This window comes from Mandrillus leucophaeus, unplaced genomic scaffold (assembly GCF_000951045.1).
Source record: "Mandrillus leucophaeus isolate KB7577 unplaced genomic scaffold, Mleu.le_1.0 Scaffold560, whole genome shotgun sequence".
Taxonomy (NCBI): Eukaryota; Metazoa; Chordata; class Mammalia; order Primates; family Cercopithecidae; genus Mandrillus; species Mandrillus leucophaeus.
The window spans coordinates 1,406,980-1,420,540 of record NW_012106031.1 but is presented as its reverse complement, the minus strand read 5'-3'; the positions used below and the strand labels follow the sequence as shown (position 1 = coordinate 1,420,540).

Genomic DNA, 13,561 nt, shown 5'->3' with positions numbered 1-13,561 from the left:
ATACAGAATGTGTTTAAATGTTCCAGCAAGAAACTGTGACAGTATGTGTGAAGCGTTGTTGACCAGGAAACTCATTACAGACTCAGTGTCCAACGTTGGGGGTTGGTCATGTAGGCATCCTCTGTTCAGCACATACTAAGAATTCAGACTCCCAGAAGGAATGCAACTGTTTAGCACAAACTACATTGTTTATACAAACAGATTAAAAACAGTGAGCCACTCTTATTGTTAGGATATCCATGCTCCCAGACACTAGCCAAGGGCCAGTCTTGTAAGCAAGGCCTTTCTAAGGATAGCAGACCTGCTATACTAACTATTTTCTACACAGGCATGATACCTGCAACATACTTGCAAATGGTTCTAATAATAATAAATACCAGCACCACTGCAACAACATGGAAATAGAAAAAATTAAGTAAATGTGTCAAAATGTTAACAACTGGTAAATCTGGGTGAGGGGTTTATGAGAATATTTTGCAGCATTCTTACACATTTCTTCCAATTTGCAATTATCTCAAAATAAAAAGTAAAGAAAAAATTACTAGGGACGAGAAGAATTTTATCCCTAAGAGACAATTTTTTAAAATAAGGAAATATCTAAAAATAACTTCAGCAAAAAACACATATACTTACATAAAAAACTACATTATTACGCTGAGATATAAAATATTTGAAAGGATTTACATACCATGTTACAAAATGTAAATATTAAATATCACAGTTTTCTATTAGTCCCAAGTTTTTATAGTGGATATCTGATTCTATCAGTCTAGCATCTTTTTTCCCATTTCTTGTAGCAACAGAATTCTTCTGTTGAACTGGACCCATTCCATGGGGCCATTCATATGGAGGACCCATTCTCATGCTTTTTAGGTGCAGCTGACCCTGCTCTCCACAATTCCCTTTCCCCCAAGACCATTTCCACCAAAATGACTAGACCTTAGTGATTTGAACTCCTATACCTCTGGACACAGTAACTGGCTCAGACATAAGCAACTGACTCAAGCGGGGCCAACTAGATAAAGTATTTTAAAGAGAACTCCTGGTTGCTAGGTTGGAAAAATTCGTCTCAGCTGCCTAGAGCCATCTTACTCACCTTGTAAAGAAACCCAGCAAAACAAGCAGAACCCAAAGATACAGTGCCCAGACAATATAATTTAAGTCCCCTGGATCCCTGAATGCTGCCACACCTGCAGCTAACATATCTCTGTAACACTCAGTGACATAACAAATATCTTTCTTTCCTTTTTTTGCTGGAAAAAAAAAACTTAAGCTACCATAATTAGGTTTTTGCCTCTTGTCATCAAGTCTTAACATATAATTAAAATCCCAAAACCAATAAAAATATAGATAAATAATACATTAAACGAGGTAGATGATCCTAAAAGTGACTACAGTAAATCTATGTAACACAGTTTATGAGCTAAGAAATATCATAAATTAAAGAAGAATAAACTGTTCAACAATAGTAACAGGGAAAATAGTTATTCAAAAAAAAAAAAAAAGACAGAGACTCACTCACATTCCCCAAAATTAACTGTCCAAAATAGCCCAAATAAAGAATATACCAATACATACCTATATTATTTTCCAGCCACTGATGTCCTTCAATTAGTTGATCAATTAAGGCAAAATAATGTGCAGTGGCTTCATCAGGCATAACCCAGCCACCTGTCACAATTTCAAGCTGACCATTTTCTATTAAACTAGAGAGAAAATAACAAGAGTCCACATTAACAAATATAAGAAAAGTTCAAATAAAAACCTAAACAAGCATAAACATTAAGAACAGCCTTTAAATATAACCAGTATGTATACCAGTTGTTAAAACTTTTTTTTAAACCAGTGAATGAATTTCAACTTCAAGACCTCAAGATGGCACCCAGTGTCTCAGGTGACCTCTGCCCTTCTGTAGGAAAAGCCAGGCAGGTCATTCTGGAGGTTCCTTCCACAAGGATATAAACTCCCACACAGCCTCAAAGATTCTTTATGTCAAAAGCCACATCTGGTTTGTTTGTTTATTTATTTATTTATTTATTTATTTACTTATTTTGAGACAGAGTTTCACTCTTGTTGCCCAGGCTGAAATGCAATGATGCGATCTCGGCTCACTGCAACCTCCACCTCCCAGGTTCAAGCGATTCTCCTGCCTCAGCCTCCCAAGTAACTGGGATTACAGACAGGCGCCACCACGCCTGGCTAATTTTGTATTTTTAGTAGAGACGTGGTTTCTCCATGTCAGTCAGGCTGGTCTTGAACTGTCAACCTCAGGTAATGCACCTGCCTCAGCTTCCCAAAGTGCTGGGATTACAGGTGTGAGCCACCGCGCCCAGCCCACATCTGGTTTATTTCTGAATCTTGCAGAGCACATAACAAAGTGTTTTACACAGAGTATATGCTTGATGAGTGTTTACTGGAAGGCTGTCATTTTAAGCGCATTATTTATTTCAATATATTTTTATCAAAAAATCAATATTTACTTTAGTCCTTCTGACACTGATAAGTTAATCATTCAAACTATCCTAAAAAAATAACAAGGGTAAAGCTAGTAAATACCACATGACTCTGGGAATACAGATAACATCATAAAGCACTTTGTTCCAGATTCAGGTGAAATATAGGCTATATAGTTTATTTTTCATTATTGAGTGAAAGGTTCTAACAGCATCATTATTTGTCTACTGGGTATTCCTTTGCCATAATACCATACCAGGTAACAAGATCCCTAGTCCTAATAAAACTGTTTTGAGAAGATACTTTCCCCTGAGAAGAAAAAAAAAATCATAAGCTATTAAAAATTTGAAATAGTGCCCAAGGAAGCATAAAAGTCAAGAATTTAAGCAAGGTCTGGCACAGTGGCTCAGTCCTATAGTTGAAGCACTCTAGGAAGCCAGGACAGGAGGACTGTTTGAGGTCAGGAATTCTAGATCAGCCTGGGCAACATAGGGAGATCTCATATTTACAAAATAAAATTAAAAAGTTAGCCAGGTGTGGTGGTACATGCCTGTAGTCTCAGCTACTTGGAAGGCTGAGGTGGGAGGATTGCTTGAGCCTGTGAGTTTGAGGCTGCAGTGAGCTATGATTATGCCACTGCACTCCAGCCTGGAAGATACAGCAAGACACTGTGTCAAAAAAAAAAAAAAAAAAAAAAAAAAAGGAAAGGAAAGGAAGGGAAAGGGAAAGGGAAAGGAAAAGGAAAAGGAAAGAAAAAAAAATTGAGCAAGTATCTATCTTAAGTGCCACAGACTTGCCAGCCTGCAACAAGATGGTTTGGGAAATGGGGTAAAATTTCAGAAACAAGCAAAGCAGCTTTAAAAAGGACATACATCACTGGATGCCTACAGCTAACAGCCAACTCTCAAGTCAAATTTAGTTGAAGCAGACCAGAGGCACAGAGGATGAATAACTATTTTCCTACAAAGCATATGATAGAAGCCACAACATTAACACAACATATAATTCAAACATATGCATGATCATATAACCAGTAACAGAGTGGATAATGGACATAATTTCTATAAAAAAAAAAAAAAAAATCAAACAATAAATTCCCTGCAAACATTAAAGAAATAAATTTATGTTGCCATGGGGATCACCAACTAATATAATTTCACATGCAGAATATGATAACTTACTAGAATGTCTAAAGAAACCCAATATCCAATCAAACTTCAGATTCTCAAAGGCCCAAATCAAGAACCTACAATGAAGAAGCTGGAAATTTCTAAAATCCACACTTCTTTAAGAACACAACTAAATTCAAGGCTACTGGTCCCATCTTTACTGTCAGTAGACCTATGCATACAATTAGTTCTTTTTCTTATCTTTCGGGTGATTGCCTGATTTAGCCACAGTCTAGAGGCTATGGACCAAACCTGCCCCTTATGTCTTATGCTTGGCAGCCTGAGATGTCAGGACAGTATGAGATTTAGTATCTAATTATCAAATATGGAAACTTGACTTCATTATTTCAATATCTCAATAAATAGATCTTTTGGAAAATTTCAGATATAAGTTCAGATATAAATCAAAAACAAACTCTTTGCTGATCTTGAATAGAGAAAAAAACTACAGATTAAGAAAACTAAAAATTAAGTGGAAAAAATTTACTTCAATGATAGAACTTTTCTTTTTTCATCTATATCAGTTTTAATAGACAACATAATTCCTGTCCCACAGGCATCAATGGTCTTCAAGAAAGTCAACCAGCCAAGAATTACATTATATGCAGTAACTAATTTTCCCAGCTCCATTTGTTAATAATCCATATCTTCCCCCATGATGCCTGAGATGCTGCTTTCACCAAAAACTGAATTCTTATCTGTACATAAAGGTTAAAGACTATTGTGTCTATTAATTTTGAGGAGGCATGAAAAACTTCTCACTTATTGAAATGTTTTCCAGCATTTATCTACTTTCTTCTCCCCTATCTTTCCCAGTCTGGCTGGTCTCAACTGCCCTCATAGCTCAGCTCAGAGACGTCTTCATGTGCACCCAAGCTAAACTAACACTCCCACTATACCTCCCATTCTATCCATCACAATCTTTATCAGAAACCAGAATTACCTTGTTCATTGTCAGATCTCTATTCTTTCCCTCCCGACATCTACCCACTATTAGAACGTAAGCTCCAAGAGAGCATGGACCAGAATGTGTTTTGTTCACGTTTGCATGTCCGGCACTCAGAAGCTTGCTTGGCAGATAATGGTCATTCAAATATTTGTTACATAAATGAGGAATTAATTAATAAGGCCATCAGTCTAATATTAGTATTTACCTACAGTTTTTGTATTAGAAAAAGCTCACAGATATTTGCAAAATAAAACAGAAAGAGAAAGGTCAGTCAGAATGAAGTTTCAATCATCTAGGTATGAGATGATATGATCTAGAATATGGTAGTGGTAATTATGAAATATGGAGGAGGAGGAAGACAGCGGAGACATTACATGAAAAAGTATCAACAGTAATTAGAAAATGATTGAAGATAGATGATAAGATTAATGCAAATATGACTGAGAGTTTTAATTCCAGGTGTCTAACAGAGTGGTAGTATTAATACACACAGTGCAATTGAGTTGAGAAAGGAAGTCACTTTGTAGTAATGAATATAAATTTGGACAGGGCTTTTTATGACAGTGTGACATTCAAAAGGAGTTAAGTGATAAAGAAGAGCAAGTTTAAGAAAAGGGGCCAATTAAAAAGTTAAGTTTCAAAGAACTATTAATAATAGAGAAAATAGGGAATGATGGGAAGTTAACAAAAAACAAGCAAAAGGAAAGTCAAAGATCAAGCTAAAGGAAAATATAAGAGAAATGGAGATAAGAAATGTTAAAGTAAGGGCAAAAAGAATAAGTCTGAATTTAGCCTGAAACATTTTAGAAAAGAGGAATACAGAGCAATCTGTCCTTCCAGTTGGTAAAAGCCATTAAAAAGCTACCATAACTGTGACTTAGAAATAAACACATCAGTGAGTCAGAATAGAAAGTTGAAAAATAGATTTTCTTAAAAATTTACATTATTAAAATAGGCATTGAAGATTTATTTAAAAAAAAAAAAAAAACACTAAAAATAGGACAACCATATGATCCAGCCATCCCACTTCTGGGAAAAAATCAAGTATACCAAGGAAAAAAATCAGTATACCAAAGGGATATCTGGACTCTCATGTTTACTGCAGCACTATTCACAACAGCAAAGATATGGAATCAACCTAAGTGTTGATTTAGATGAATGGAAAAAGAAAATGTGGTGTATATATATGCAACGGAATACTATTTAGTCATGAAAAAGTATGAAATCATATCATTTGTAGCAACATGAATGAAACTGAAGGTCATTCTATTAAGCAAAATAAGCCAGGCACAAAAAGACAAATATCCTATGTTCTCACTCATATTTGAGAGCTAAAAAAAAAAAAAAAAAGGTGATCTCACAGAAATGGAGAGTAAAAGGACAGATACCAGAGGCTGGGAAGAGTATGTGACTTAGGGTAGGGATTGGGAAGAGGGGTTAAGAGAGGTTGGTTAATGGGTACAAATATGTAGTTAGATAAAAGGAGTAAGTTATAATGTTCAACAGCAGAGTAGGGTGACTATAGTTAACAACAATGTATTGTATATTTCAAAACAGCTAAAAGAGGACTGGAAATGTTCCCAACACTTAGAAATGATAAATACTCAAAGTGATGGATACCCCAACCCTGACTTGATCATTACACACTTCATGCATGTAACAAAATATCACATATGCCCCATAAATATGTACAAATATTTGCATCAATTAAAAATATAAAAATAAAATAAAACAGCCATTGACTTAGTGGAGTAAGAATGAGTTATATTTTTTCTTTTTAAGACTCAATCAGAGTGACTTAAAAGCAGCTCATAAGAAAATGCCAAGATATTATGTCATGGAAGCCAAGGGATTCATATTTTAAAATACTATGGTCATACAGGTTTTTCAGAAAAATTGCATGAGTAGGTCAAAAATAGACAAATATATCATATCATATATAAATGACATCACAATAGCAGGCCAGAAAGTACACAGGTTTTAGTTTTTCTAGTATAGTTTATTTTATAAGATAGAACAAAACACCCACCCCATGGAAGAAAAGAGACAACATAATTTTAATATGAACCATACTGTAATACCATGATACCTGATAGAATAATCAGTTTAGTGAGTATTCCTATTTCATTAAACTGCCTGTTTTTCCTAGGGTATTACCCTCTAACCCATCCACAAGAACAGAAAAACAGGTAATAAACCAGAAGATTCTTACAGGCAGGAAGGTTTGGTCTGATATAAAATATTTCCTGTGTTAAGCAAAAACACTTGCCATTAACAACAACAACAAAACCCAAAAACATCAGAAGGACACAAATTTGCCCTGAATTCTAGAACACATATGATAAGCACTTAAGGAAGCATCTGATGAGTGAAAGAAAAACAAGAAATAGTCCCCAAAAAACAAAGAAAATTGTCGACCTAATTATTGAGAAGCACAGCAATAACTATCATCATTTAGTGATAACTACAAAACCTAGGACTAGAAGTCTTAACAGAAACAATATGTCTGGAAATACTTTTAAAAATATTTACAAGCTCTTAGGCCCAGAGCAAAACTTAGAAACCCTACTGAACTTGGCAACCTCGGTTTTTTATATTAGAGATCAGAAGCAGGCGGAACGGGACAAACAAGATTTTAAAAAAAGACCACCACTTTAGTCATGGCCCTCAGACAAGTGGACTTTTGGAGTCTCTGGAAAAGGGAAAAGCTGGAAAAATTGAATGCCTAATAGGGCTTGCTTCCAGTGCGGTCTATAAGGACACTTTAAAAAAGGCTGTCCAAGTAGAAGCAAGCCGCCCCCTCATCCATGCCCCTTATGTCAAGGGAATCATTGGAAGGCCCACTGCCCCAGGGGATCAAGGTCCTCTGAGTCAGAATCCACTAACCAGATGATCTAGCAGCAGGACTGAGGGTGCCCAGGGCAAGCACCAGCCCATGCCATCACTCTCACAGAGGCCTGGGTATACTTGACCATTGAGGGCCAGGAGGTTAACTGTTTCCTGGACACTGGCGCGGCCTTCTCAGTCTTACTCTCCTGTCCCAGACAACTGTCCTCCAGATCTGTCACTATCCAAGGGGTCCTAGGACAGCCAGTCACTAGATACTTCTCCCAGCCACTAAGCTGTGACTGGGGAGCTTTACTCTTTTCACATGCTTTTTTAACTATGCCTGAAAGCCTCATTCCCTTGTTAAGGAGAGACATTCTAGCAAAAGCAGGGGCCATTATACACCTGAACATAGGAGAAGGAATACCCATTTGTTGTCCCCTGCTTGAGGAAGGAATTAATCCTGAAGTCTGGGCAACAGAAGGACAACATGGTTGAGCAAAGAATGCCCATCCTGTTCAAGTTAAACTAAAGAATTTCGCCTCCTTTCCCTACCAAAGGCAGTACCCCCTCAGACCCGAGGTCCAACAAGGACTCCAAAAGATTAAGGACCTAAAGGCCCAAGGCCTAGTAGAACCATGCAATAGCCCCTGCAATACTCCAATTTTAGGAGGACAGAAACCCAACGGACAGTGGAGGTTAGTGCAAGATCTCAGAATTATCAATGAGGCTGTTGTTCCTCTATACCCAACTATACCTAACCCTTATACTCTGCTTTCCCAAATACCAGAGAAAGCAGAGTGGCTTACAGTCCTGGACCTTAAGGATGCCTTTTTCTGCATCCCTGTACATCCTGACTCTCAATTATTGTTTGCCTTTGAAGATCCTTCAAACCATGTCTCAACTCATCTGGACTGTTTTACCCCAAGGGTTCAGGGATAGCCCCCATTATTTGACCAGGCATTAGGCCAAGACTTGAGCCAACTCTCATACCTGGACACTCTTCGGTACATGGATGATTTACTTTTAGCCGCCTGTTCAGAAACCTTGTGCCATCAAGCCACCCAAGTGCTCTTAAATTTCTTTGCTGCCTGTGGCTACAAGGTTTCCAAACCAAAGGTTCAGCTCTGCTCACAGCAGGTTAAATACTTAGGGCTAAAATTATCCAAAGGCACCAGGGCCCTCAGTGAGGAATGTATCCAGCCTATACTGACTCATACTCATCCCAAAACCCTAAAGCAACTAAGAGGGTTCCTTGGCATAACAGGTTTCTGCCGAATATGGATTCCCAGGTGTGGCAAAATAGCCAGACCATTATATACACTAATTAAGGAAACTGAGAAAGCCAATACCCATTTAGAAGATGGACACCTGAAACAGAAGCGGCTTTCCAGGCCCTAAGGAAGGCCCTAACCCAAGTTCCAGTGTAAAGCTTGCCAGTGGAGGAAGACTTTTCTTTACATGTCACAGAAAAAACAGGAATAGCTCTAGGAGTCCTTACACAGGTCCGAGGGACGAGCTTGCAACCCGTGGCATACCTGAGTAAGGAAATTAATGTAGTGCAAAGGGTTGGTCTCTCTGTTTACGGGTAGTAGCAGCAGTAGTGGTCTTAGTATCTGAAGCAGTTAAAATAATACAGGGAAGAGATCTTACTGTGTGCACATCTCATGATGTGAACAGCATACTCACTGCTAAAGGAGACTTGTGGCTGTCAGACAACCGTTTACTTAAATATCAGGCTCTATTACTTAAAGGGACAGTGCTGCGACTGCGCACTTGTGCAACTCTTAACCCAGCCACACTTCTTTCAGACAATGAAGATAGAACATAACTGTCAACAAGTAATTGCTCAAACCTATGCCGCTCGAGGGGACCTTTTACAGGTTCCCTTGACTGATCCCAACCTCAATTTGTATACTGATGGAAGTTACTTTGTAGAAAAAGGACTTCAAAAAGCAGGGTATGCAGTGGTCAGTGATAACGGAATACTTGAAAATAATCCCCTCACTCCAGGAACTAGTGCTCAGCTGGCAGAACTAATAGCCCTCACTCAGGCACTAGAATTAGGAGAAGGAAAAACGGTAAATATATATACAGACTCTAAGTATGCTTACCTAGTCCTCCATGCCCATACAGCAATATGGAGAGAAAGGGAATTACTAACTTCTGAGGGAACACCTATCAAACATCAAGAAGCCATTAGGAGATTATTATTGGCTGTACAGAAACCTAAAGAGGTGACAGTCTTACACTGCTGGGGTCATCAGAAAGGAAAGGGAAACAGAAGGGAACCGCCAAGTGGATATTGAAGTCAAAAGAGCCACAAGGCAGAACCCTCCGTTAGAAATGCTTACAGAAGGACCCCTAGTATGGGGTAATCCCCTCCAGAAAACCAAGCCCCAGTACTCAGCAGGAGAAATAGAATGGGGAACCTCACGAGGACACAGTTTCCTCCCCTCAGGATGGCTAGCCACCAAAGAAGGAAAAATACTTTTGCCTGCAGCTAACCAATGGAAATTACTTAAAACCCCTCACCAAACCTTTCACTTAGGCATTGATAGCACCCATCGGATGGCCAAATTATTATTTACTGGACCAGGCCTTTTTAAAACTATCAAGCACTTAATAGTCAGGACCTGTGAAGTGTGCCAAAGATATAATCTCCTGCACTGCAGGCCATACATTTCTATCCCTGTATCTTTAACCTCCTTGTTAAGTTTGTCTCTTCCAGAATCAAAGCTGTAAAACCACGAATCGTTCTTCAAATGGAGCCCCAGATGCAGTCCATGACTAAGATCCACCACGGACCCCTGGACCAGCCTGGTAGCCCTTGCTCCGATGTTAATGACATCGAAGGCACCCCTCCTGAGGAAATCTCAACTGTACGACCCCTACTATGCCCCAATTCAGCAGGAAGCAGTTAGAGCAGTCATCAGCCAACCTCCCCAACAGCACTTGGGTTTCCCTGTTGAGAGGGAAAAACTGAGAGACAGGACTAGCTGGATTTCCTAGGCCGACTAAGAATCCCCAAGCCTAGCTGGGAAGGTGACCGCTTCCACCTTTAAACACGGGGCTTGCAACTTAGCTCACACCCAACCAATCGGATAGCAAAGAGAGCTCACTAAAATGCTAATTAGGCAAAAACAGGAGGTAAAGAAATAGCCAATCATCTACTGCCTGAGAACACAGCTGGAGAGACAATGATCCAGATATAAACCCAGGCATTCCAGCCGGCAACGGCTTCCCTCTTTGGGTCCCCTCCCTTTGTATGGGAGCTCTGTTTTCACTCTATTTCACTATATTAAATCTTGCAACTGCATATATACATATATATATAAATATTTATATATATATATTTACAAGCAGTAACACAAAAGCTATGTTAACCTAAAAAAGTACCATACTCAATGCCACTGTTGTTAGTGATAATAAAAATAAAATGAAGACGGATTGTAGCTGTACATTCACGACTAACAATTTTTAAAAAGTAATGAAAAATACCTGTTCTATAGAAAAATTTACTTAGAATGAATACAGGCACTTCCAAGTATTTCCACTCACAGTGTTCAACAGGTATCAACTGAACTATTTATCTGACAGGCAGGGGAATACAAAACAAAAAAAAATAAAAAAATAAAAAAGATTGTGCCCACACCATAGGGTCTATTGCTTAGTTTCTACCAAGACACTCTGTCTATTTTATATGTACACTTCATGATATTTCCTAATAAACATGAAATCTAAAGGCCAAAGTGAAAGGATATTGGGTTAGTAAGGGAAACAAAAGAATATATTTATCTAACAAATCCAGAAACTAAGAAACCAGGAACTAATTTTCAAAATTAACAATACTTATGTTTCACTTTTTACAATAAGTTGACTTGTAACTAATGGTAAAAGACATTAAAATACCACCATGTTTCTATTTCAATGATGAGAAATTTGGTATAGAAAGCTTAAGAAAATTACTGATCAAAACTAAGCTGAGCGTATCTGTCGCTCCTCATTTTACCTAAAATGTAGAATTTACTGCAAGGCACAACAAGCTGCAAATTATTTTCTCTGAGTGTCACTTTTTCCCCTATGTAGAATCATCAGACATTTGGAATTTGGTCACACACAGAAGGACACACTCAAAGAGTTTTTCTCCCTAATGGGGAAATTGTTACAGACAACTTAGTAGCAAACAATGCATCATTTAGCAAGCTTCAAAGAATCACATATTAATTTCACATGAGAAAACCAGTTGAATTTCTAATCATACATCTGGAGAAACAGGAAATAATACAAGATGACATACAGTATTTCATTCTTAAATTTAAAAAAATTTTTAAATGGAAAATTCAAAAACACAGAAGCTCCCAATGAATCAATTTATACCCTAAAGATATTCTGCTAATCAGATTCTCTGATTCATATTCCTTTCATGGAGAATATCTAGTATGCAGGGAAAAAGATTTGTTTTAAAGCCCCTCATATAATGATAGGGGAAACTCACTGTATATTTTTGAACACTGTTGATACGTATTGATACAGATTTAGTATATGAGGAACAGAGGGCAAATTAGTCATCTCTCATCATTTCTTCCTCATTGCAATCCAGCCACATCCCCTTCTTTCAGCAAGCTGTCCATGCTGTCCATCCGCCTGGAATGTTTTACCTTCAATTATTTGCCTCATTGGTTCTTACAGGTTCCTTAAGGGCTGTTACTGGCCACCACATCCCACCCAAATTCAATCTAAACTGTTATCTTTCAGAAAATCTAACTTTTCTTCCGTAACATTTACAAGAAAATTTAATTGCATATTTGTATGTTTACTATCTTTCTATTCCAACAGACTGTAAGTACCATGAGCACAGGAATCATATTTGTTTTGTTCATCATTTGACACTGATTGTTCCTATTAGTATAAAATTGTAATAAATGGGTACCAATAATGCAAAAAAGAAAAAAAATGGGCAAAAGATACAATGCAGATATTTCAGAAATAACTGACTCATAAAAATGACAAGAAATTTAATCTCACTCATAAGGAAATGCAAGTTAAAACTTCATTAAGATGCCACTTTTCACCTATCAGATTAGAAAGATCAAAAAGTTGTGTAACATATACTGTGATGTTAAGGATGTAGACATAAGTAGTCTCACATATTGCTGGCAATTACTATCAACCTGTAAAATGCATATGTACTTTTATCCATGCTTACTGAAAATGAATCAGAAAATACTGTATTTTAAAATAAGAGCATTATATACACTAATGACAAAAGATACACTAAATACATTAGCAAGAGGCCAGAAATAAAATTGGGAGTAGTTAAACAACTAGTCCCATTCATATAACAGACTTTACTAAAAGATTCTCCAAGATGTATGTTTAAAAAGCACTGGTACGATGCCCATTAGGGATGCCTATTATGTAAAATAATAAAACAGCAAATAAGTGTTGATAAGGATGTGAGGAAATTGGAAATCTGTGCATTGCTGATGGGATGTAAAATGGTACAGTAGTATAGAAAACAGCATGGTAATGAAAAAATTATGCACGAATCTTATATTACACATGTCCTTATACTGCCCTTTGATTCCTTGGTGCAATTCCACATTATTCCCAGGCAGTATACCCTACAGAAAAGGTATGTCCACTTGTTTGTTCTAAAACAATTTGGGGAAAGCCCTACAGAATAACGTTTTAGGCAACGAAGACGACAAAATCATACAGCTAAATGTTGATTACCTTGTTAATCAAATGAAACTGCTGTACCAACCCTCTCCCCCGAGCTCTGCATTATCTTTGTATAAAATTAGATTATAGAGATCGTGAATACAAACAGATGTTTTCAAAGACAAAAGTTAAGAAATTACCTAGATCTCCAAAAGTAAGAGATTAGTCAAGTCAACTCATCCATACAGTGACGGAGCATTATTCAGCCATTAAAAATGATATCACAGAAAACTAGTGAAATTCATAAATGTTTAGAGTATTTTACAAAAAAGCATGATATAAAAATATAATAACAAAAATACAAGCAGCACATGTACAGAATTACTGCCATTTTCATGTCAATGCTTATCATGCTTGTATTTCTGTCGATGTAAAATGTTTAAATGTTTTACTCTGCCAAAAAAAAAAAATACCTAAAATGACAGTGATTTAAAAA

The 13,561-nt window shown here is 37.3% G+C and overlaps 1 protein-coding gene across 1 annotated transcript in view; it reads right to left on the bottom strand.

Annotated features, from left to right (window-relative positions):
• Nucleotides 1-13,561, bottom strand: part of MAN2A1 (mannosidase, alpha, class 2A, member 1) — a 162,313-nt gene that overhangs the window by 106,978 nt on the left and 41,774 nt on the right. Inside the window, exon 5 of the mRNA XM_011998208.1 lies at nucleotides 1,579-1,706. Within this exon, the coding sequence (XP_011853598.1) occupies nucleotides 1,579-1,706 (128 nt within the window). The remainder of the gene's footprint in view (nucleotides 1-1,578; nucleotides 1,707-13,561) is intronic.